The sequence below is a fragment of the Sorex fumeus genome, unplaced genomic scaffold, assembly GCF_029834395.1.
Source record: "Sorex fumeus unplaced genomic scaffold, SorFum_2.1 ptg000051l, whole genome shotgun sequence".
NCBI classification, from domain to species: Eukaryota; Metazoa; Chordata; class Mammalia; order Eulipotyphla; family Soricidae; genus Sorex; species Sorex fumeus.
The window spans coordinates 23,456,519-23,483,661 of NW_026606108.1; the positions used below are offsets into that span (position 1 = coordinate 23,456,519).

The following is a 27,143-nucleotide window of genomic DNA, read 5'->3' on the forward strand; positions in this document are numbered from 1 at the left end:
TCAGGTTTTCTATGACAAATTCACAGAATCCTTGAATCTATATATTGATGACCTTCTCACTTTTATAAAATTCTAAGCCAGTATCTTTTCCCAATATCACTTTCTCCTCTGTGACTCCTCCTGAGGGATGACCATAGGCTGATTGTTTATGTCTCAAATGTTGAATAAAACTCTAATGTTGAAACCCAATCCCCAAGGAGTTCAAAGGTGATAGGTCAAGAGGGACAGTCCTGGTGAATGTGAGGACTGCCCTTTGCCCTTTCAAAAGACAGAGCTCCCTAGTTCTTTCTGCCATATAAGGACACAATAAAACATAGCTGCTTATGAAATGGGAAACAGGCCCTCCTAACCATGGATTGCCTTAAACTTGAACTTCCAGCTTCCAAGATTATGAGAAACAAAGTTTCTGTTGATTATTGTAATAGCCATCTGTTCTAACAACTGAATTGAGACAGAGTCTCATAGTATGATGCTCTGACATCTCACTTCTGTCTTTTACTTCTATTTTCTATCTTATTTTGTAGTTTTTAAGTTGACTTTCAGTTCACACATTCATTCTCCTGATGTGTAACCTGCTGTTGGTTCAACTGTCACTTGCAGGGCTTTTCAGTTCCAGAATTTCTACAGTTCAAAAGATTTCACTTCTCTAATACTTTCACCATCATCTATTTTCTAGAGTACAGTGACAACAGTTGTTTCAAATTCTGTGACTGGGTCAAAATATAGAGTATCTGATCTGTTGCTCTGTTTCTACTGAGCAAAAGATATTCCACAGTAGAAACTGCCAGTGGCCAAGAAGCATATGAAAAGATGCTCAACATTGTCTTATTACATAAGAAAATTTGGGGCGGGGGAGATGTTCACTAAAGCAATCAATGGATTTTGGTATATTCAAATGTTTAAGCTTTAAACATTTAAGTTTTAAACAATGAAGACATAGCTGAATCTCAACATCAATAAGATCATAGAAAAGTGATTCCATGTATATAGTTTAAAAATATATAAAAATATATGCTAATAAGTTATCAGTGTTTTAATAGTCCTAAAACTTTTGAAGAAAAACAAGGGAATATTACAGAGCAAATTCAAAGAAAGAGGCTCCTCTGGCAGGAATTCAAGTGAGGAAAAAACACACAGAAGGCTCCTAAAGTACAGAGAGGAAACTGTTTATTAAATTCAAACGTGGGGCTTGGAATATGTTTGAGAATTCTCAGTGGGAGGGAGGAGAAGAATCCAAATCTAGTCATGGAAAAAAAGGGTATCAGTACTTTTTATATTGCTATGTGGTACCACAAAATTTGTATTTTTTTCCCCCAAACATGGAGCAAGTATAATTGCAAGCAGAAAAAGAAAAATCATTATTTAACCTTCAGTTACTTTGTAAAACTGTGTACTTATAAAACTAAAGAAATGCACATTCTAAAGCTCAGTAAAGTCTTAAATTTAAATGTAATAGACAACATTAATAATAATCACATAGGCATGCACGAAAAATAGAGGTTCATGAAAACCATCCTCTCTGCTGCCAGGTGCTCTGGGTTAAAGGCTCCTTAATCAAGTGAGTATAATCTTTATTTTGCCTTGACTGCCTATAAATCCAGAGAGGAGATGTAAACATACATACACTAGACTAAACAACGGCTAAAAAGTGGCCACTACTTACTCTCCCACTCACACATACCATGTAAGTCTGTGGGAAAAAACTTACAACAAAACTAAGGAACTCAAGTAAAGTTTTCTGAAAATAACCCAGAGCTGACAAGTCAGTAGGAGGGCCTGGATGGTTTCAAGACACAGTTTTTAACCAAGACTTGGACCTCCAACTGTTTTCTTAAACAAAGATTTACATCCCATCCTTGGCTAAATTACTTATAAATTAATCAAATTAATTACTCTGAGTGGATAAGCAGGAGGCTGGACAAGATAGTGCTGATGTCAGCCAATGAAGTCTGTGTTGTTTTAACTAAATATATCAGCTTAGTTTTAAACAGATCTACTGTGCACAAATATGGTAAGGGACCCACATCCTACCAAAATCTGAGCTCTGCTTCCTGTCTTGGGACCAAGCATACCTAGTTTTAATATATCTGACATAATAAAAATGTTAGACTTTCCGCAAACACATCAAACCTCTTACCAATGATTCATTTATTTTTTAAAAAATCTAGTAGCTTTTATGCTTCCTACATACCTATAGTCTAATGTGTAAAAAAAATTTTTTTAAATATATTACTTAGAACAACACAACAATCCTAAGTTGGGTATTTGTACATTATGTCAAGTATGTTTTGATTTAAATAGTTCTATGATGTATTCTCATGGACTTGGGTAAAGAAGGAAACAAAAGCTCCCCTGCTGTCCCTAGCAAGTAGAGCTTTGGAGTTAGAGTTGCACATTTTACCAAAGATACTAAATCCAGTATGGGCATCATGTCCATGATTTCTGAATCAGGATCCACTCTGCATCACCAAACCACAAAAAGTTTACAACTTGAAAACAAGAGACTTTTATGGTTGTTAGTCAAAAGAGAAGTTTTCTAAATAATTAGAAGATTATGATTTTTTAATTCAAAAATTGACCAGACTAGGTCACCTTTGAGTAATGGAAATCTCTGTTTAAACATTCTTTTGGCAACAGGCACCAAGCATTAGATCTTATTTCCAAGCTTTACCAGCTGGGTTTTGTCATTAACATTTATTAACAATCTAAGATATGGCTTTTGCCGTCTAATCTGTACTACACAAATGTTTTGTATGGCCCTCCAGAGGATTTTGCTGTGACAAATTACTGGCAGAGATTATAGCCCCGTGGCTATTCACCAGAGGCAATGTAAAATTAACATGGTACTAATCCAATTTAAACAAAAGTTGCACAAACAATCCCTTGAACAAAAGCAGATAGAGGATTACAGTTTTATATTCGAACACAATAATGTGTTTTTCATGAAATTTTAGGGAAAAAATTGAAGTAATTTTCACATATAAGAACTGTACCAATTTGATGGAGTTATTAATTTTGATCTTTCTAAAACAGTGGCAGAAAGCAATTTACTATAATAATCCCAAGGTCTATTACATTTCTTCTTTAAAGTGCTGGATTTCAAATATGTCTGCAAAACATCAGTGATTCCCAGTGATCTAGAAATATGTTTACAATGTTTCTAAAGTGGAAAGTTTGTGGAATAAAGAAATAAAATTGGTCTACAATGAAGTTTAGTCAGAATTACATTTTCTTTCATGTAGAAATGTGAGTTGAGTCACTGATTTAACACTAGGTTTTTTTTCCTTAACAGACAACAATAACAGAAAAAGTCTGAACTTGTGAGATATCCTCTCTGTTATTAGGATCAAAAATGTTCAAAATGCCAAAGCTTTTTGGACAAGAAAATACACTAAAAGGATACATAAATTTAAAAAAATGGATTATGTAAAAAGAACTATAATATAGCACAGCTCTATGAGGATACATAGGAGAGTGGGAGACCACCTCAATGTCACTGTGTAGCACTAACAGTGAGCTGTGAACTTGGGGAATTATACCCAAGACTTTATGTCTTTACTTATATTTAAAACTCACCTCAAACAGTGAAAACATTGTCATCTATCAATGTACACATTTAAACATAAGTTAAATGATTTTTTAAGAGTTCTTGAATGGTTCTTGGTAAGAAACATGACAATTATAATGAAATATGTTTCAATAATTGCTGATTAGGGCATTTCCTTTGGAGAAATAAGTAACAGCTAATACTTTCTATCTTTACTGCCACATAACTAATTACCATTGCATTAGTCCCTAATCATTCACTATGCAATTTCTTCACCATCCCTTAACTTTCAGTGACAAAATACGTCACCATGGTGTCCTTTTTAATAACTGTTTAATAATTGTTAGTGTTTTCGCTAACTATAATTGCATTTCTCACTACTGCCATAGTCTCATTAATGTCAGTTTTTCCAGCTGATTTCTGGGTCCCTGATGGTTGAAACTGTTAGACCCAGTGCATGAACCCCTGCGCACTGTTTGTGGTAGGTTTTCAGCAAGTACTAGAATGAGTGAATCAAATAGCTAGAGATGTTTCTTTAGACTTAAAGAATACACTCTCGAATTTCTTTATTTTTTCACCCAAATGTACGGAGTTTACCTCCCAATACTTTTGCAGATCAACAGCCCTTAAATTATTTTTTCCCTCTATGGAACACCTATAGCTGCTTCAATAGAACACCTATTAAAAACACCATCCAGTTACAAAGTAGTTATCACTCAAACTATATCCTACTCTAAAAGTCCCTACTGCTACCACTATGTAACATCTGCCAATCGTTCGGACATATAACAATGTTTAATTGTTGGTACCTATCGTTCCTCTGAGTAACTAGTCACAAATCCTTGCAATATTTGTTCTGTTTATCAGTATCCAAAGCTACCACCTAATTAGGTCCCTACTGATAGACACCAAGAACCTGACACACAATAGCTTTATGATTCATATTCTTTTAACAGTAGTTACCATACATTGAGCACATAATATATACCAAACACTATTAAATGTTCATAAATCAGTCATTTAAATTCTTGGAACAACCTGTGAGGAATATTCTTTTCGCTATACGAACGAGGAGATTAAATCAGAGAAATTCATTTACCTAAGACATAGTAGTATGGAGGGCAGGGCTGAGATTCAGCCTAGCTCTCTTACTCTGGGAGTCTGTTTCAAAACTGCCATGTATACTACCTGATATCATATGGTACCTTTGTCTTCAAGAGCAACTCTCATGCCATTCATCCATTACTGGCTTCTATGAGCATTATAACCTTTACATTCTGAAGGGAAAGCCTAATCAAACAATACTATACTTAGTATCTAAGGATCTGGTTATGATTATGAAGAGCTAGAACAGACACCTGACACTGATATGTCAGCACCGTTACCATCATCTTTCCCTCTATTGCCCTCTTTCTTCTTAAATGCGTAAATTCTAAGTTCTAGCTGCCATGGATTCATGGAATCCTTCAAGGAATCCACGAAGGATTCCTTTATCGTGTTTAAGCCCAATCATTCTTCAACCACTAGATTCACCTTTAGAACTGCTTGCTCAATTTCTGTAAAAATCAAACCACACAAATTTCTAAGCTCTACCTCTTTCCCATACTCCAATCAGCTTCTAGTCTTAATGACAGTGTTTCTGATGTGGAAACTCTCCTTCCAGATACACAGGCTTGAGCTCCAGGCACCAGTCCACCAAGCCTATGTCCTTTAAAAGAATCTCTTTGTCATACCCACCACACAAAATTCAGACTTTAGTATCTGAAATGACCTCTCAAGTGGGCCTGCTTTTGTTTTCCAAGTACAGGTTAGACTCTCTGGTTTCACAAATCTTTGCTACTATGACTAATCCTTGCTTTTCCTAAATCACACCAAAGGTCTTCCCCACCCAACTGATTCCTCCTCTGGGAAGGCCTCTTCCCTAACTCCTATTATGCAGATAGGCTTGCTTTCCTCTTCAGGCTCTCCAGGGATCGCTATTAGCAGGACACATTAGATTTATAGCTGTGTCTTCCACAAGACTAAACTGTAAGTTCCCTGAGGGAAAGGCCTGTGTTTAACTTGTATCTACAAATCTAGTGCCATTTCTTGAATGGAGGAGGTACTCAGTTCTATGTGTTACTCATTTACTCTCAGTCCTGTGAGCATTTATAAATTCGTTCTATGTAGTATCTTTGTATACTTTCTGTCTCAACTCATTTATAAGTTACATTAAGGCAAATGGGTACCACTTTCAAATTCTCATTACAATCTAGTACATACACCTCTGAGAAAATAGTAAACATTTACTGAAAAATGAAAACAATGCTTAATACCACCTGATGATTATGGAGACATTTTTTAAAATGCAAATTTGAAAGATTATGTGCCAAACTTCAGTCAAGTACATTAGATTAAAGACAACACTCTTGTTCGTATTTTATTTTTCAATCTTAACCAGGAAATTACACCCCAAATTAAGATTAACTTCCTTGTCAGGGAGCTAATAGGATTTGTTATCAAGTACAAGGAAGGAGGAGAAAATGTAACAAAAAGAATCTGGAAAACAATTATCACTTTAAAATTGTGAAAATTCAAAAAATTCCTTGATACTCCCCAAAATCATATATTAGGCTTTTGTTTCTTTGTTGGGGAAGCAAGTGGGGGGAAGGAGGTGTTTGGGCTACTCCCTGCAGTGAGCTCAAGGTTACTGGAGATGAAACCCAGGCCTCCCTTGTGTCCTTTTTTTAAAATTATTTTTTAATTGAGGATATGTTAAATTTAGGTTTCAACATTCATAACGAAAAGAAATTAATATTGCAATACTGAGAGGAAAACTAGTAGTTTTAAAAGTGAAAGTAAAAAAATAATTCCTAAATTTTTCTGGGAAAGAAAGTACTGGCAACTAAAGAAAGGGGCGACAAAAGCCTGGGAATTTGTTTTTGCAATTCATTTTGGTGGGTTTGTTATATTTTTGCTTTGGGGCTAAACCCAGTTGTGCTGAGGTGACTATATGTGGTGCCAGGGACTAAACCCGGGTCAGCTTCCTGCAAAGCAAACTAGCACCTTGCCTACTATACTACCTCCAGCCCTGAAAGGTTATTTTACATAATGAAAAATATACAACACATTAAAGTGAAAAGAAAAAAACCTCTTCGGAAAAGTAGCACTGGTGATTTAAATGCAGACATTTGAATCTAAAAGATATTGCCAAATATGCAAACTTGTAAAGAATCAAGGGAAAAAAGAGGAATAATCCATCATCAGTTATAAACTACATACCTGTTTAAGTCTGGCAAGTTCTTTCAAAGCTCGTCCCCATTGCTGCTTGTAATGTAGTTTAGACTTAGTTGCAGATTCCAACTTTCTTTCAAGTTCAACCTAACAGTGATTAAAATCATATCAAGTGAAACACTATCCCACTGTGTACAATCACTGAAAGATAATATATACAAAGAGTCTGGCTTAAGAAAAGAGTTTATGTAGTGTAACATACGACATCATCTAAAACTGTTATATAATTTACTATAAATATTATGGCACATGAACATTTTCTTGTTTAAAATATAGTTGTATTTCTATTGCCTAACAGCCTTCGCTAAAAAGACTGTATTAGTCTTACACTCCAGACAGTTACTATAAATGTATTTAAAACATGCATATTACATAAAGATCACAGAAAGAAAAATACGTTCATTTTTTACTGAAAACATTTCTAACTGTTAGCATTCCGATTTAGCTGGCACTCTGAAAACTCAAATTATTCTTTTTGGAGGCATATCATTTTGTGGAATTTCGTTTTAAGTGAAAAGCTAGTGGGAATACTTTCATAACTTTATTTTGGAAAAAAAATCATAGAATGCTGGAAATAGGGAAATGCTTTATCAGAAAGCAATTTACTAAGAGTAAAGAGTCGAAAGTATTTTAAGACTGTTAAAAGTAAATCAAGAATAAGAAAAATAATTTTATTTTTTACTTTTTATTTTGTCTCAAATAAATGAAAACACAAAAGTGATTCAATTTTAAAAAATGGTTATTTATACTTGCAGCAGGCAATCTGTTGTGCATGAACTACGGCCAATTTGGCTCTGTTTAGGAATGCACTCTCTCAATGTTTCAAACAAAGCACCAAACAGATCCAAGCAGCCAACAGGCAGTTTTACTATTTAAGTGATAATATAATAATGTGCCTGAATTACAGTAAAATGCTGCTAGTCTAAACTGATCTAATTTTTTTATGTCAAGTCTAGTTTTTTCCAGATACACAACTCAATATTTTTCAGGAAAATTAAACCGAAGACACTATCCAAAGATTCAAACTTCAGAAAATTACTGTGAAAGGAAAAGTGGCTTGCCAAATTTCCTTCACAAAAGACTAGAATATTCTCTGCAGTAATATATGACTTCATAAAATTAAGATCTTTTCTGTTTTACAATTCCCCTGTGCCTGGGTTTCAAATGTGTTGACATTTCACAACTAAGACACAGATCTTAAATAAAATGATACTCATATTCTGAGCTTATCAAAGATTATCTTTTCCACTTTTACCCCTAAAATCTACACATACGGGTAATTCAACAATAACAATATGACAGAGTAATAGAAAAAAATCTTTTTATAGCTGTGAGATAAAGGAAGTGTGCAGTCATGAAGGTGATCATGTTTATGGATCCTGGAGATGGTCTGGGACCTTGGGTAAGCTTCAAAATACTGTTTCTACCCAACAGATTGGCTCTATCAGAAGGTTATACTATCACTATCACTATCCTCCCATTGTCCATCAATTTGCTCAAGCGGGCCCAGTAACGTCTCCATTGTGACTATTGTTACTGTGTTTGGCATATTGAATACGTCAAGAGGAGCTTGCCAGGCTTTGCCATGCAGGCGAGATACTCTCTATAGCTTGACGGGCTCTCCGAGAGGGGCGAAGGAATCGAACTCGGGTCGGCCATGTTGGCTGCATGCAAGGCAAACGCCCTACCCGCTGTGCTATCGCTCATATACTTAAATATATACATATATAAACTATTAGTTTCAACAGGTATTTAAAAAAAAAGGATAGCTAGCAAATGTGAGATACAAATCTAATTTATTCCTATTACCCAATCAATGATTAACTTTTTCAAAGATACAGTTGCCTCTGTAATTCTAAGGAAAGCTATCAACCAGTTCCCAGAGAAATGTAAACAGTTTTTATATCATTCTAGGTACTGAATGACTTTGAGTTAAAGTCTTTAGGTAGATTTGAGACTTCGGAAAGACTTGTCCTTGTATTTGCAATTCAATTTTATTGGTCTTTGGCAATTAAATATCATAGAGCAAGTTATAAACTCCTGAAATGAAAATTAACTTCAGGACATACAGCTAATTCAGAGGCTAGAAAAGCTGAAGAGCAGAGACCAATGAATATTACTCTTTAATTTCCATTTCTTCCCTCCAGATGTCCACAATTATTGTTCTCCATGGAATTACGACTTTGTCAGGACCGGAATAATACAGTACAATGGGTAGGGGGTTTGCCTTGCACGTAGCCAACCCATGTTAGGTCCCCAGCATCCTGTATAGTTCCCTGAGCACTGCAAGGAGTGATTCCTGAATGAAGAGTCAGGAGTTAAGTCCTGAACATCACTGGGTGTAGCCCAAAAACCAAAAGAGAGGGAAAGAGAGAGAAATATGCCATTGTCTTTTCTTGAATCCCTTTTTTCAACAGAACTCACTGGCACAAAGAATTCTGGATTTCCACTTTCAATGTTTTGCTGTTTGATTCTTTTCTATTCCTATTTCACTTCCTTAGCTCTGACTCTTCCTGACTTCTCTTGTCACCTTAGCCTTATCTAATCTATCCACAAACCTATAAAACAGAATTAGGTGAAACCATTCTTGAGTAGGAAGTCTACAGTCCTGAGCCAACTTTTCCCTCCTATATTTCAAGACACCTCCGAACATGATTTCTTTCCTTCCTGCTCAAAGTACAAATGATTGCTATGTCTGAGTCAAAGTTTCTATCCCATTCCCCAATCTAATTATACCTGGTTGCTTAAGGGTAATCATTTTCCAGTTTATTAAATACTTAAAATGAGCCTTGCCCCCCCCTTAAAGGATAATGTAACTCTTCTTATCTCACTTCCCCCCATTGTCAAAGTATATTTTGGGTACAGGGAGCTATCAAATATTCTTAAATATGTGCATTTTAGCTATTCTCTCTAGCCTACTAAGTTATAATCTCATATAAATGTCCTAACTATTTTTAAGACATTTTACAGCTAAAAGAAAATTACAAGCAACCATTCACCACTTTCATAATAAAGGGTATCAGGATGTGTCTTATTTTGAGACTTTTCAGGAAAAATGGAAATTACTAAAATCAGAAAGAAAAAGTTCATACACTTAAACTAGACACTTTTGCTTTTAGGTACTTTGACCTCTTACTGAAGAAAATAGATTCTGCCCTCTCCTGGCTTCAAAAAAAATTTCAGAAATTACTTTTTGTTGTTTTGTTTTTGTGCCACACTTGGCTATACGCAGGGCTTAATCCTGATTCTGTACTTAGGGATCACTTCTGCTTGGGTTCAGGGAACCATAGGGAGGTTGGTAATCGAACCTGGGTTAGTCACGTGCAAGGCAAGTGCCTTAGCCTTACCTGCTATACTATCACTCCAGTCCAATAGAGAATTTTTTAAAAAGCTGAGAAGCCCTGGAGCTTTTAAGAAGGCTCAGGTTATAGCTCAGCAGAAAAGAATTTGCATTAGAGACCAAGCACAGCAAAAGAGAAAATTAAAACCTGGGTTGGAGAGACAGTACAGCAGGTAAGGAGTTAAGTCCTGAACATCACTGGATATGGCCCAAAAATCGAAAGAGAGAGGGAAAGAGAGAAATATGGCAATATGACATTGTCTAGTCTTTTTTAATTTTTTTGCTTTTTTGGGCCACACCCAACAATGCTCAGGACTTACTCGTGGATCTGCACTCAAGAATTACTCCTGACGGTTCTTGGAGCGACCATATGGGATGCTGGGAATCAAACCTGGGTTGGCCCCATGCAGGGTAAATGCCCTACCCGCTGTGCTATCAATCACGCCGGCCCCCATTCTTTTTTCTTTTAAATTATTTAAATCTATTAAAGGCCCTCCCGTTGATCATCGATTTGCTCGAGCAGGCCCAGTAACGTCTCCACTGGAGACTTTGTTGTTACTGTGTTTGGCATATCGAATACGTCACGGGGAGCTTGCCAGGCTCTGCCATGCGGACGAGATACTCTCGGTAGCTTGCCGGGCTCTCTGAGAGGGGCGGAGGAATCGAACTCGGGTCGGCCATGTTGGCTGCGTGCAAGGCAAACGCCCTACCACTGTGCTATCGCTTTAATCCCTTTTTTCAGTAGAGTTCACTGGCACAAAGAATTCTGGATTTCCACTTTAAATGTCTTGCTTTAAATTCTAGATTTCCACTTTAAATGTCTCATACCCAGTTCCAGGTTCAACCGCTGGCATCCCATATGGTCTCCCAAGCAATGCCAATAGTAATTCCTGAGTACAGAGAAAGGAGAAACGCCTGGGCACCGCTGGATGGGACCCAAAATTAACTAAAGAAACAAAACCATTAAAACCCCAAAAGCCTTGTTTGAATACACTTAAACATGCTGGATGAACACATCAGGTCTATTAGAGAGTGCTCATTTACATATCCCCCAGCCAACATCACAGTATTACTTGTAAGATGATTGGTGAGTATTTTTTTGGTGAAAAGTAGTTGGAAGGTATTTTGAAACCTGCTTAAAATTAAATTCTATATATAGTCTCTAATATAATCTGTAGTAGTTTATATAGTTTGTGAGATTCAATGAGCTACTGTCCAAATAAGAGTTTGCGATATCTTTGGTTGGTATAAATTCCTATTTACAAACATCAAGAAGAAAGAGAAACATTTATCTGGATTCAAGTTCACTGCTAAAGAAACAGAGCTGTCCCGGTAAGTGAGAGAAAGTAACAGCAAGCAAGATCTGTCAACAATAACAGGGACTGCTACGGCTCCACAGGCCCATACTGTGACTCTCATCTAGCCCATTATCCCAGATGCCACTTTCTGATTATGCTTCCCTCATCATTTAGCAAAGACAGGAGTTTAAGAAACATCTCCATTCATCTACGTTACTCTTCACTATCATTTTCCAACTCAGAAATCAGACACGTTCAAGGTTTGATTCCCCCCACCCCCACACAATGGTGGCTCTATCAAAATGAAAGTCTCAAGAAAGAACCCCAAAGGAATAGACAGGTGCTCTGACTGAGAGTGCAGGCGACATGCTCCAGAGCACAACCTGCCCCTCTCCTATTCTAGCTTTCCTCCGTAATCTCGGTGCCAGGTCCCCCCTTTCCCCTGCTATCCATTCTCATCTCATGCAACGTGCTACACTTCAGGTGCTGTGACTTTCTCAGTTTATCTCCGTCAGCAACCAACCTGGGGTTGGGCTCCTTCCTCAGAGCCACCATCACAGTTTTCTCTCCAAGACTTTCCACTCACAGCTCACCCCCTTGTTCCTGACCTTTCAAACTTCTGCTTTACCTATTTTCAGTTTCAGTGAACTTTTGTGTTCTCCCAGTCCAATTAATGCCCAAATATTGATTTTTTTTTTTTTAAAGATACTGCCTTCTCAGGGCTGGAGCAATAGCATGGTGGGTAGGGCGTTTGCCTTGCATGTGCCCGACCCAGGTTCGATTCCCAACATCCCATATTGTCTCCCCAAGCACTGCCAGGAGTAACTCCTGAGTGCATGAGCCAGGAGTAACTCCTGTGCATCGCCAGGTGTGACCCAAAAAGCACAAAAAAAAAAAAAAGAACTGCCTTCTCTAGGACCTACATTCCTTTGAACCCAGGGTACTTCTGTCAATGTATCTTCACTGGGGATGCAAAAGGCCTATTCTAATCTTTCCTAAATGGTGTAATAAATCCTAAAAAATGTACAATTTGGTCTCAATTGCAGTCCTCTGGTCCATCAGAGATTTCAAAGAGAGGCCCACTGTAGTTGCTACTTTTCCCTTCCATGTTCAACAGTTCTGCACTCAGCTTTCCCTTTCCTACTTGACTGTCCTGTAGTATCTGATAGGAGCAAAGCTCGCTGCTCCTGACAAAGACCTTGAAAGTTTTTACCTAACTCCTAATCCCTCAAATTTATTTTATTTTTTAGGGGGGAGGTGTATTTTGGTAATACTCAGTGGTGCTCAGGCATTGTTCAGGGGACCATAAGGGGTACCAGGGATCAAACCTGGGTCAGACACATCAAGGCAAGCTGCCTTATTTACTGTACAATCTCTCTGGCCCAAGATTTGTTTTTTAACCCTATCAGGTTTTATTGGTCATTTTGCAGGAATTCTGTTTTCTGAAAAAGAACAGATTATTCAGGGAAATTTTTCTGTCTGATAATTTATCCTCAGCTACATGTAAGACCAGTGCCCTGCCTGCTGTCCTATCTCTCCAGGCCTAATAACTCAATTTAAGATTTTCTTTACTGGTCTTGTTCCCCAAGTTTTCCATATGCTCACTCTTGTTCTCTGTTTCATCTTTCAAACATTAACATTTCTTTCTATGCTTCAATCATCCCCTTCTCAAGCTGCAACTTCTTGCTACTAATTTTTTATCCTCAATCTAGAAGTATTCCTGCATTTTTCCTATCCTAAATAAGCTTTTCTCTGCAGTGTGAGGCCCCTGGACTCTTGTTTCTTTTCAGGAAAATTTTCTACAACCTTCCACAATTTTAATTACTTTGGGGAGCCTCTCCTCATGCTTCTCAGACACCCAGTTTAATACTAGAGCCCAAGGATGCAGTGCCACGGATTACCCAGGGCACCACCCAAGGGGCTCAAAGCATGCCCTCCACGTGGGAGGCCCCGGTTCCATCTCAGGTGCCAGGGAGCAGCTCCTGAGCACCACCAGGAGTTTCCCCCAACACCTCCCCACCCACCAAGACAAGTCTTAGCCTTCAGAGGTCTATGATTATTTTGATACTACTGCACTCATTAAACTCTACATTCTAGTTAAGCTGCTATTTCAAACATGCAATATACTTTTTTTAAGCTCTTCTAGAATGTCTCTTTGGAATAACCTCACATATTTATCTGTTTAAAACTTCACCTATCATTTTGGTTCTGTCTTCAAGTCTCACTTTGTATTCTTCAACCTAAAGTACTCTACCTTTGCATTCTAAATAGCAGAGAGACAGAGGAAAGGGGGGGGGGGGGGAGAAGAGGAGAGAGAGAGAAAGAGGAGAAAGAAGAAAAGTGCCTGCCATAGAGAGGCAAAGGTGGGGTGAGAGGGTAACTCAGAACATTGATGGTGGGAAACGTACACTGGTGAAGGATGAGTGTTGGAACATTATATGACTGAAACCCAATCATGAACAACTTTATAACTGTGTACCTCACTGTAGTTCAATTAATTTGTGTGTGTTGGGGGGGAAGCACTAAAATTATACTTGCTAGCATCTGCCTTTCTGTGTAATTATTGGGGTAACCTTTTGTCAGTAGACTACCAAAGATTTTTCATCTTTTTTTTTGTTTTTCACAAGTTCATTGTCTTATTATCATATTGTCATATTATCACAGTGTCATAATTAGCGCCGATTATGAGAAACCAGTTCTAACCAGTCAGCTCCCCATGAGCAAATCACTCTTGGGCTCTGAAACAGAAGAGCCCAAATACAGGGAACCAGTGTTACAGATGATGGAAGCAGAAGAGCAGAAATGCCAGGGGAGATGGGAGAGAAGCCCTTAGTTCCTGGGAGACGAGGGCCTATGGGAGGTAGGGCCAGAGTGGGCTGCGTGAAGGAAGTGGGGGAGAAGGGCTGTGTGGCAAGATGGAACTAAAATGAGTTATAGAAACTGTCAGAGGAAAAGGGAAACAGAAAAGCACAAACTGCTTTGGCTTCTTCCCAACTCCCATATACCAGTCTTCTGTTAGTGCCCCCTCGTGGTTGAAATGGGCAAGGAACGCCCACAGAGCAGAAAGAAAAGGGAAAGTCTCACACCACTGAATCCTTTAAACTTCTCAAATAATAAGATGCAAGGGCACTTGTAGTCAAACCTAGATTGTCTGTTGGACACTAAGTCATTCTTAAATGCCTAGAAACTAAATATTCTGTTTGTAGCAGATCACAATACAAATGAGAGTAAGTCAGTCTTACGCACACAAACACACACACGCAACAATCGAAAGGGTAGCGATATGCAGAGAGAATATTCAAAATATCACTGCAAAGTTGAGTGTTCACCACTGAAACCATAGTCGGGATACAAAACCCAGTGACACGAAGGGACGGTGCCAACAACAGCACCAAGAGTAGACTATTTGTGACAGAAAATAGTCTGTCAGAAAATTGTGGCAATGCCTTACTTCCTCTGGCTTTTGCCTTTGTTTTGAAACTGGTTCTTCAAACTTCCTGACAGCTGACTGAATTCCTGTATCCCTTAAGTTAGTTCTGTTGTTTGCAACAAAGACTTTACTAAGCATAAAACACAACTGATAAGAGCCAAGAAATTCAAGCACTGAAAATGCCATGTGCGTTCAGTTCCCTAATGCATCCTTACTGAAGACCAGAATGCCAAGGCAAGTAATTATCTTCTGAAGATTTTATAAACTGATCATTGAGATAAAGTTTTTGTAAACTGACACTCGTACCTTTTCCAGGGTGAGAAGATTTATTTCCGACTGCAGGCGGATTTCTGGCTTATTGCTTTGCTGATCCTTGAACTGATGATATTCCTTTTCCAAAATCTTATATTTATTTTCAGCATCATTTAGCTGTATTTAAAAAATTATAGATATTTAAAAACAGTAGTATGCAAAGTTTTAGCACTAGAAAATTCAATATAATCAATTCCCCCTTATCCTAAAGTATAATCATAGTTAAAAACTTATAAAATATGTAGCAAACTAGGATCTACATTTTTATTTATTTATTGAGTGTTGGAGTCACATCATTCTCAAGGCTTACTCCTAGCTCTGTGCTCAGAGGTCACTTCTGGCAAGCTTGGTGGACTATACAGGGTTGTGCCAGGGATCAAACCCAGGTCAGTCACATGCAAGGCAAGGATCCTATCCTTTGAATGTCCACTCTGGTTCCAGATCTCTATTAATCCTAAAAAATTATATAAATATATATATACATTATATAAAAATCTGAGTATGAAATTTCTTATAAAACCAGTATCCTACAACCGATTTTTGTTAGTTGACAAATGAAAAGGTGACCTTATTTATAATACTAATACTGTATACATACCACATTTTGTTACTAAATTCAAATTTCAAATACTGTTATAACAGGCTAATTTAAAGATGACCCAACCCTCTAATGTTTACAGATCATAAAACTGAGGGCTGGGCTGGAGCAATACTACAGCAGTTAGGGGGTTTGCCTTGCACACCTCTGACCTAGGTTCAATACCCAGCATTCTAGATGGTCCTTTCTGCACTGCCAGAAATAATTCTTGAGTGCAGAGCTAAGTGTAACCCCTGAGAATCATTGGTTGTGACCCAAAAAGCCAAAGAAAGGAAAAAAAAAACTGAGGGTCAAAAAGCTAGTCAGTAGCAAAGGGCATGAATACCATTCAATGCAAGTCATCTGCTAGAATAATCCTCTGGTGAAAACAGATGGCAAGTATCCTTAAATTAAGAAGAAACTGACTTGATTTCCTTTGGAGCAATTTCACCACTCATAGCTTTATTTTTCTGGGCAGTTTTGAAGCTCCACTTTAAGGGACATTATAATCAACTACAAACAGGTTCTGCTAAAGACTGCTTTCCCAAATTATAGTATCAATCAATACAGGTACCACCTATGTGCTAAAGCAGTTATATCTTTACTGAAAACTCAGGACAAATGTGAAATAAGAACAATCTGTGGCAGAGGAATTAAATTATAATTAGAATCATTTTTTTCTGAAGTATCTCACTTTCCTGTTGTAAACAAAAGCTAATTAACTTAATTTTTGGCATTTTTCTACCACTCAAGGCCATTATCAGAATCACTGAGATTGTTAGCAGTTTGCTAAACAATAAGCTGTCAGGCATGCAGGGCTTTCTTCGTGGCTTCCACTGATACCTTCCCTTTCTTTGCTGACACTCTACTGTCTGGTACATATACTGTGGTTCAGTGTAAGGACTTAACAACTTTTCTAAACTATGAAATGTTTATAGTGTTGGAATAAGCAATTTGGTCATTCCAGATACTTCCGCTGCCCTCTGCACGTCTCCATACCCCCCAGATTATGTTTTAGAAGCATCCTGAGTAGTTTTTCCAGTTTCCAGAAAGTAGTTGTTAACTATATCCATCCCCCATGACTCAAATATATGACAGCTGGAGCTTCTTAGTGGAAGAAAAGACCCATTACTGGTGAGACTTATCACAACTGTCCTTGGTTAGGATTTAAATGAGCCCCTCTGAGTAACAACCCACCTATATATGAACCACCCATAATATCCTCTGAAGAAAACAGATAGCAAGTGTCCTTAAATTAAGAAGAAACTGACTTGAAATGTTACAGAAACCATTCTTCATGACAGAACTTAATGAACTTTGGACATTCATCATACTTATCTAATCTACACTGAAATTTAAGAAAAATAGATAATCTTAACAGCTTAATCCAAGAACTGAAGGATGCATATAGTTCACTTAGCTCAAAAAGCTGTACACAGAGAGAGTCCCTGGGTCAAGTGAACATGGCATGCCTGATGACCTGAGAAGAGCAGTATTGATGAAGAGTAGAAAGCAAAGCTCAAGGAATGAGATGAGGTGAGACAGCTGGGCTGGGTCCAAGCTAGAGAAGCAGAGGATGCAGGGAATGATTCTGATCCTTATCCTCTGGGCACTAAGTTGATTCTGACAGGCTTTAGAGAAGGACACCATGCTTCCCAAATCTCAAAACTATCACTCTGACGACAAAAGGAAGAAAAGATGAGAGAGGCCATTATGACGTGCTCCGTGAGAATACATAAGAGTAGACAGAGGATCATTCTAACTGAAGATATTCAAGTAGAGGTGTCAAAAAGAAAATCAGGCAGGAGACTTTACTATGAAGGTCTAGGATAAAATACAGAAGTTCCACAGGTACAGGTTGTTTCTGAAACCAGGGCATGAATATGGTTGTTTAGTTCAAAGTACAGAAAAGCCCAGGAGAAGCCCAATATTTAATGACTGATAAAACACACCTAGCCAAGGAGTGGAAATCGAAGACTATGGGAAGAGAGTTAAAGAAGTTAAGAGAACACACAAAATGAAGTATGACCATGGATGTCATCAGTTAATATGACTAAGATAATAAATAAAAATGCTCACTAAACTTGTTGAAGGAGAAAAGGAGAGGATAAAGTGAGGAACACAGCTAATGCTCCATCTTTGCTAAAAGGAGGATTTTCAGAAAAAGATGTTAAAGTGAATGTTATATAAAATACGACATAAATCTCAAGCAAATACTTTTAAAGGAAAGAAAGTTGTTTCAACATAGTCCTTCACTCTCACTTAGGAAAAGAACACCCAACTTAAAGTATATTTGAATCTAAGTATATGTGAACCTTAATGCAATCAGTATGATCAAACATCAACATTATTCTGATTTTTTTCTATTTCTGGAGTACAAATAAACTGAAGTGTAAGGAGCTGACAGGCACTGTCCAACCTGCTTCTGAAGTCGATGTCTGTCCTCTTCTAACTGCTTGATCTTGAGTTTCTCTAGTTCCACTTGGTGGACGCAATCTTCTTTTGCCCTGCGGATAGCATCCTGAAGCTCTTGCAAATTCCGCTCACGTTCTGACTTCACTTCCTTTCGTTCTCTTTGAAGCTTCAATCAGAATACTTACACGTTAACCTCCATTAATGCCCAAGGGCCAGAGACAGTACAGGCACTGCTGAGGTCCTTGCTTTGCTTCTCGCCACCCCCTCCCCGCCCCACACCCCTGTCTGAATTCCAAGCAGAGAAGAGAGAGGGAAAAGTGATGGGGATCTACTCAAAAATTTCTACTTAAATAGAACTCATTTGTTAATATAAACAAATATTTCACAATTTCTTTTCTTTCAGAAACTTCTTTCAGAAACTGCTTAGGCACATGGAAGATAACAAAGCCTTAGTATCAACAAACAGCACTATGCTGAAACAACTGAATCAAAATACAAATTCTAGGTAATATAAAACTAAGGAAAATATTACCTAAGCACAGTACTAGGTCCCAAGTTTTCTTCTATTTCAGGGATCTAATCTTCAGTGAGCAAGAGAGAAGGATATTTTGGTACCCAAATCAGTACTCTAGGTCCAAGTCTATGCTACATTTCTCCCCAATCTAGGCTACATTCCTTCCTGCCACATAAGAGAATAATCAGAAATCGCCACTGAAGCCACACAAAGCTGAGTAACAGTTAACTATCTCAAATAAAAACTTTTCACTACTTAGTCTAAGTATAAAGGAAGAAGGAACACATGGCAGGAACTTAATGCATAGATTCGTGAAAGAGAGGAATACAATACCTCCGCTTCTGCACTGGCAAGCTGCTGCTCCCGTTTCTCTAAGTCAATCAGGGTTTTTTGAAGTTTTCCCTCAAGAACAGTATATTCACCCACCTAAAACACAATAAAAATGACCTTATCTTTTCTTCAAATACAAAACATCAGTTCAGAAATGAATTACTTTTTTAACTCAGAGAATCTGAAAATGGGGTTATGCACGTACAGATGGACGACTCTTAACTGCTGTCTCCTAAAAGGGCCCTTCCTGAGCACCCTGATTTCTACAGGCCTACGGCCAGCTCTTCTCTCTTTAAGGATATGAGTCCTATTCCAGGTGAGAGAACAAACTCTTCAAGAAATATTCACAGTTTTCTTAATCTTTAAATTCAGTTCTGTATAGTTGTACATATTTAACTTTACCCCAGACACCCCAAGCAAGTGTTATAATAGCTACTTCATGGTTAACGATGGCTTCCTTTACTTGAGGAGAAAATCTTAACACAAAAGGATAAATTATCAGACTGAAAAATTTCCGTAAATAATCTGTTCTTTTTCAGAAAACAGAATTCCTGCAAAATGACCAATAAAACCTGATAGGTTAAAAAAACAAATCTGGGGCCAGAAAGATTGTACAGTAAGGCAGCTTGCCTTGATGCATCTGACCCAGGTTGGATCCCAGGCACCACATATGGTCGTCCAAGCACTGCCAGGAGTGATCCCTGAGCATGAAGTAAGCCCTGAGCACTGCCAAGCATGATCAAAAAAAAAAAATCAACTACATGTATATATATGAAATATTCGTTTACTACTATGAAACATTAATATTTAGACTCTAACTTGAATTTACTTATTATCTAGACTAATTCACTATTTCATCTTAAATTTATGACTATCAGCTAATTACTATCTTTAACCATGACAGCTCCTCAAAAAATAGATGAGCTTTATTATTAGCTCATTATTTTGTGCAGAATAGCAAAAATGGAAACAACTGTACAGGGTTTCACCAATGTCACAGATTCCTTCAAATAAATTTTCAAGTACTTAAGCTTTGCAGTTATCTTAAAAACACTTCAGATGGCTACAATAAATCACCATAAAAGCTTCTCATATTGGGGCTGGAGAGAGAGTACCGTGGGTAGGGCATTTGCCTTGCATGCAGTCGACCCAGGTTTGATATCCAATATCTCATATGGTCCCCCAAGCACTGCCAGGAGTAATTCCTGAGTGCATAAGCCAGGAGTAACCCCTGTGCATCACCGGGTGTGACCCAAAAAACAAACAAACAAAAAGCTTCTTATATTTAAGGATATAAAAAAAAAAGTACTAGTTGGACTCTTCAGTTACTTAACTTTAAAATATGTTATCAAGTTGAAAAAGTATCATTTTTTTAAAATCTCCTGGCCGAATCTTAGTGTCTTATAAGATTTTTAAACATAGAGCACACTGAAACAAATAAGTTGTTTACTCTCAAAATATGTGCTCTCAAAATGCACTTTGATAGCAAACTCAAATATACCCTCTAATATGACTAATTCATATAAATTGCCCAGTCATTTTCTTAATAGGCATATTTTCTGAATAAGGTTATTAACTTGTCAGGAGCTTATCAATTTAAGTTGAAATGGTGGGATAAGTTATTTAAATGGCACTAACCATAATACGAAAATGGCAATCAACCTAAAATTACTTGGTGAATCTTTTTTCAACTTTTACAGCAGAAATTTTTTTTGGGGGGCGGGGCAACATAAAGTTCAATTATGGCACCAGGTGGACTTGAATTTTGCAAACCTTAACAATGGGAAACTAATAGTACTTTAAAAAGGGGGATCAAGAATAAACTCATTTCAGAGGGAGAGGGGCAAACAGAATGTTTGCACTTATTTGCAGATAAAAACAAACAAACAAACAAAAAAACAGTACATGCATAATGCCCAAAGACAGCAGAAACAAGGGCCAGGAGGTCTGGTCCATGGTAGGAAGACTGCCACAAAGGTGGAGGAGGAGTGCAGTTAGGACAGAAAAGAGACACTCTATACAAAAACTGAGTGCTAAAAGGAGGTAAAGTGATCTGTATAATACCCTTTCAGTAACAGTATTGAAAACCACAATGCCTGAAAGGAAGAGAGGGGGAAAGAGGGAGGGAGAGAGAGAGAGGGAGACAAGGAAGGAAAGGGAGAGAAAGGGGGAGGGAGAGGAAGGGAGGGAGGGAGAGAAAGAGCGCCATAATGCCCAAAAGAGGAGAAAAAGAGGGGAAGAGAGAGAGAGAGAGAAGAGAGAGAGAGAAAGAGAGAGAGAGAGAGGTGTCTGCCAGAGAGGTAGGCTGAGGGCTGAGGGGGTGGGGTGAGGGTGGTGGGCAGGAGAGAAACCACGGACACTGATGGTGGAAAATGTGCACTGGTGAAGGGATGGGTGCTAGAACATTGCATGACTGAAACTCAATCATAAAGAGCTTTGTAACTGTATCTTGGTTGTTCAATGTTAACATTGGTGGTTCAATGTTAAAAAAGAAAGAAAAGAAACTCATTCTAGAAGCAGACTGAAAATTTTAGAAAACTGAATTATTTTCCAACTCACTCATATTTAGCTAGTGAGTAAAAGAACTGGACTTCTGCTGCCACCACAAAAGACTTAACTGCTCTCCATTACAAACACAGATCGAACAGAGATGAAACAACTCTTTTCAGATACCGGGAAGCAGGCAGTCTGGGACAGCAAATAAATGGGAAAAAGAGTATGCAGGCTGTAGCTCGGGCAGGGGATGCCCAGGCGCCCAGCACTGGCGCAGTGAGGGGGAGGCTGAAGGAACTAGGGAGTTAAAGAGGCAGCAGGAGGGGTGCAGAGAGCGAGCGAGCACTGGAGAGCCGCGTGTCTGAGGCTGGGAACCTACAAGGGGAAACAACTGGCTCAGCCGCCCTCAGAGCTCAGACAGCTCTGTGAACAGTGTACATTTCCCCCAGCAAAACTGAAAAGTAGCAGAGATGCACTCGGCATCCGGTCCTTCACGCCCAGGAGATGATAAAAACAAGCATATAGCACTGATGGGACCCAACAAGGCTTCAGAGGATCACTTCCCCAGTAATGCATTCCAGAACAAAGGACGACAGTCAGTAGTATCAAATTCCTAACTTCTCTCATGTAAGAATAAATTTACCAACCATGCAAAAGAAACATGAAAATGTCAGCTATAAACCAGGAAAGGTGGGGAGGGGCTGGGAATCGGTAGAACAGATCTCAAAATACTACAGATGCTGGAACTAGCAGAGAACCTATTATAAATAATTTCAGAATATATTACTCAAGAATGTAAAGAAAAAGATGAAGTCAGAATTAAAATAAACCCAAATGGAGTCAGTGACAAATCATACCCTTCAGAAGTTAATAGATCAGGAGACCTGAATCTCAGCAAAATGCAAGAAACAAAATATCTTACAGTAAAAAGCTCTCTTTCTGCCCCTGTCCAGCTTTCAATTTATGGGTCAATATAGAATCAGTATAATTAGCTCTTTCTTCTAGAGATTTTCTTAAATGTACATGCAAGATGCTGCCTCTCCTCCAATTTCTGTGCAAGCTATTTATTACCTTTTTCTTTACTATCGACTCTCTTTCCCGGTCCCTTTTCTTCCACTCCTCTGCAAGAGCCTGCATATGAGCCAGTTCTTTCTGCTTTAGCTGTAAAATAAAATTTAAACAAGAATCATGAAAAGCCCTGTATTACTCAATGACCCGTTTTCAGTTCTATAACTATTTTGTTTTTAAAATTCCTTCAGGGGCCAGGGACTAACTCAGTGGGGTCGGGGTACAAGTGCAGAGCCCGAGTGTGAACCTTCTGACCCAGCTGGCAGAGTAGCATGGGGAGAGGCCCCCAGAATCCCTGAGCACTATCAGGGAAGCAACCCCACCACCCAGAAAACAAAGAAAAAAACTTTCTTCCAGGGCTAGGATACGGCTCAGAGTAGAAGAGCCCATGCCCAGGAAGTGTGAGGCCTGAAGGTCCATCCCCAGCTCCACTAGGGATAGCCTGCAGCATGGAGCACTGGCTGCCAGGCCCACCCCACCAGACCGAGTATCTCTAGGAGAGGCGCCTTTGTGCCTGACACCCCACGATTCCCCAACCCCGAGCATGCTAGGTATGCCCTGTGAAAGAAAAAAAAAATTCTCTTATACCAAACTGTTTCCCTTTGGTTTGTTTTCAGGCCACACCCAGCAGCGATTAAGGATCTCTCCGGTGGTGCTGGCTACTGAGGTTGGCCCCGGGTAAGGCAAGCATCACAGCCCCTTAAACTATCACTCTGGCCCCTCATTCCATTTCCACTCAAGAATCAGACATAAAGTTTAGTGAAGTCCTTCTGAGAGGCTCCTGCCAAATTATCACACTATTTTTATTTTCTGTTTTTCTTTGAGCAAGTCATTCTTGCTATTGAGAAGGCCTAGATAGGGCAGCCCTGGAACATAAAGAGATGTCTACCATGGAGAAGGAAAAATATATCAGGCAGACAAAAATAGAGTTGTTAAGTAACATTTTCCAAGTAACCTGATTTTCAAAAATGTCTTCTTGCATCTCTTTCCACATTTCTAGTTCAAGTGCTGCTTTGTATTCTAAGGTATCACGTGGCTCTGTCTGGATCTCTGAAGGACAAGGTGCTGGGGGAAGAGAAAAAGGCTTCTGCTGTACAGGACATAAACCCTAAGAGATGAATTAAAAAAAAATGAAACAAATTCATTCATACACAGAACAGTGTTAAAAAAATAACTTAATAGGATGACAAATACCTGAGATGAATCAGAGACAAAAACCTCACGCATTTTCACTAATCCATAGTCTTCAAGAGTCACTGTGTAAGAAAGATCTACTATCCTGTTATTTGTCCTACAAAAGAAATCAAGTATGTCTTAAAATTCATGAAATTACTAGTTTTCCTCTTATTCCCCAATAATAATGCACTGAGTCAGCAACACTTCATGCTGTAGCAGCCTCTCAGCTTTCAGAGCTAATATACATGATTTTTATTTGATCACAAACACCTTATTAAGTACCTAACTTACACTTCCTACCAAATGACCTTTGGTAGCTGTGGATTATTTGGAAAAATTTAAATGGTAATTTTAAAGCTTTTTCAGTAACAGAAATTGAAACTAAAAAAATTTCAGTTAACCAGACTACTGCTTCTCTAAAATACCAATTTCCAGATCATGCAAGCGGTAATATCTTCAGATGGAGAAGACTAAGTAAATAAATTTCATTTAATTCTTCAATAGTTCAGCTTTTTACTGGGCCTGATTTCTTTCTACATTTTTATTAGCATTTAAAAATACAAGCACATGCAACATTTGAAAGAGGAATACATCTAAAAAGTCCTCATCACAAGAAAAAATAAATTACATAACAATGTTTAAAATACCACAGCTAATAACTAGCCTAGTAGTGATCACCTTGCAATACATACAAATGCCAAAATACTATGTTATATACCTGAAACTAGTATTTATAGGTCAATTTAATTCATGTAACTTGTTTTTAATTAAATCTGTTAAATTTTGTGTTTAATTTTAAAATCACTCAAATTGTGATTTTGTTTTTCTTGTTTTCTGGGTCATATTCAGTGGTGCTCAGGGGACCATGTGGTGCCAGGGAGCAAATCCAGACCCCAGCACCCAAAGCCCGTGAGCTATCTTCCTGGCTCAACAAACTATAATTCTGTTAAACTGCTCATCATTATAATAAATTTTCAGGTAAAAATTCAATTATTTTTTTACAGTGCTAGACACTTGTAACATTCTCTTTAGATTTCTGAGGCAAAAGTTAAAATATTTTTCAAGCAGACGTGTCTAATACACATTAATGAAAGAATACATTATAAATCTGACCTTAACCTTGAAAGTATAGGTATTAGTGTTAACATATTAGCAGAGCTTCTTCCGTGTATGAGGTTATGATCAGAAAGCTAAGAAAAGCAAATGAGATATAACCCTCATGTTCAAGGAAGATTCTGTTGTAGCTAGCTACTCAGAATCACTACAGAGATTTAAAAAAAAGCAAAGACCAAATTTATTAAGTAAATTTAATTATAAATTAATAAACTATTAATTTATAAATTAATTTATGTTATTAATGAGTAAGTTGATAGTTTATTAAATAAATAAATTTATTAAATTACCCTTGTGCCGATATAACTGGCACACTTTCACTGTAAGTTTGACGCCAACACTGTTCACCACTGGAACCTAAAAACCGAGTTTTTTCTGAAGACAGGACGTTGGAAAGCTGGATTCTGGCAATTCCGAGAAGCAAATCTTTACTCATTTTATCCTTGTGCCATAATTCAACCAGCAATGGAATTCTAAGGATGAGAAAAATGTGTTTATAAACTTCAACTCCAAATAAGCTTATATTCTGAAATAATACCTTTTGAGTCCCCTTCCTGTGGTCACAGGTAGCTTTGTTATGGTCTGAAGGGGGTCAATTCCATACGGAACAAATATTTTTTTTTTATACATCTTTTTATGGGCTGGAGCGATAGCACAGTGGGTAGGGCATTTGCCTTCCATGCGGCCAACCCAGGTTCGATCCCTCCGCCCTTCTCGGGAGAGCCCGGCAAGCTACAGAGAGTATCTCGCCCGCATGGCTGAGTCTGGCAAGCTCCCCGTGGCATATTCGATATGCCAAAAACAGTAACAACAAGTTACACAATGGAGACATTCCTGGTACCCGCTCGAGCAAATCTATGAACAACAGGAGGGCAGTACTACAGTGCTACATCTTTTTATGCAATAGTAATCAAACACTAAACACAATAATTCCAACAACTGGTTAATTTTTAATTATCTTTGTTTTCCTTCAAAAATTATATTTAAATCTAAACTGTGGTACTCTGAAAAACTAAAAATATATTTTGCAGATCTCATTTTTCCTCACAAATTTATTTCAGATGTCAATACGATAGATTTCACTATTTACAGATGAAAAACAAAGAATACTATTCATGATTTGAATGACAAACGTTCTTCATTATCTTTGTATAATTTAGAAAAAGGCAAAACTATTTTTCAAAGCTTCTACTTTACTCAGGTTATGTTAACAAAGTTCTGATATTTGAGCTATAAAAATCTTCAGATTCTTCTTAGTGACATAAAATATAGTGACAGCAAAATCTTTCATGGGCGATATTACTGGTATATTTGCTTCTAGATTCTCAACTGCATAAATTGTTATGGATTTAAACTAAGATTAATTTTGGAAAATGACACCATATATACAATGCATACAATACCTTGAAAAGGTATCTTGCAACTGGTAAGGCATAGTTGCAAAATCAAATGCACAGTAAGACTGAGGCAGAAAAACTTCCATGTTTTTCCGGACTTCTACAGGAGGATTAGTCATAATAGGAGCTGCACTTCCAAAGAATGGATATGAATACCTAGAATTTAAAAAAAAAATCCTCATATAATATGGATATGGAATACACCAGAAAAAATCATAATTCTAAGAAATAAGTGAGCAGAGCATACTTGAGAAAGTAAACTAGTGCAATTTTTTATTTAGAAATCAAAATTTTCTGAATAAGAAAATTTATAAATGAATATTATACTATTTGACATCAATTTTTGTGTTATGTTTTTGGACCACACCTGGAAGAGCTCAGGGCTTCCTTTTGGCTCTGTGCTCAGGGGTCACTCCAAAGATGATCAGGGGACCATGTGTGGTGCTGGGAAGTGAACCCAGGTCTGTCACATACAAGTCTTCTATACTATCCAGCCCCATTGACGGAAGTTATTTATTAAACATTGTAAAGTTATATAAAAATAACTGAAATTTCTTAAATCTTATGCTATAGTTTAAAAATGAGATTTCTAGTTTTTGTTTTGTTTTTAAGCTTATGAATATTATAAGCAAATAGAATTTCTAAGGCACTGCTTTGGGCCATACCAGTTGTGTTCCGGGATCACTCTTGGCAGGACTCAGGGGGCCATAGGGTATGCCAGGAAAAAAGTCGGGTCCACTATAAGCAAGACATGCACCTTACCCCCTATACTATCTCTCTGGCTCTGCAAATGGAATTTTAAAAAGTAAAACAGGTGCTTGGATTGCACATGAATGAACCCAGGTTTGATACCTGACACT

General features: G+C 37.9%; 1 protein-coding gene across 1 annotated transcript in view; it reads right to left on the reverse strand.

Moving 5' to 3' along the window:
* CEP120 (centrosomal protein 120) overlaps positions 1 to 27,143 on the reverse strand; it is a 58,697-nt gene that overhangs the window by 8,256 nt on the left and 23,298 nt on the right. The window contains exons 10-18 of the mRNA XM_056124525.1: positions 26,290 to 26,439; positions 25,177 to 25,359; positions 23,792 to 23,888; positions 23,553 to 23,705; positions 22,601 to 22,690; positions 19,040 to 19,132; positions 18,197 to 18,358; positions 15,195 to 15,317; positions 6,809 to 6,907 (exon numbers count right to left, since the gene is read on the reverse strand). Coding sequence (XP_055980500.1) covers positions 6,809 to 6,907; positions 15,195 to 15,317; positions 18,197 to 18,358; positions 19,040 to 19,132; positions 22,601 to 22,690; positions 23,553 to 23,705; positions 23,792 to 23,888; positions 25,177 to 25,359; positions 26,290 to 26,439 — 1,150 coding nt within the window. The remainder of the gene's footprint in view (positions 1 to 6,808; positions 6,908 to 15,194; positions 15,318 to 18,196; positions 18,359 to 19,039; positions 19,133 to 22,600; positions 22,691 to 23,552; positions 23,706 to 23,791; positions 23,889 to 25,176; positions 25,360 to 26,289; positions 26,440 to 27,143) is intronic.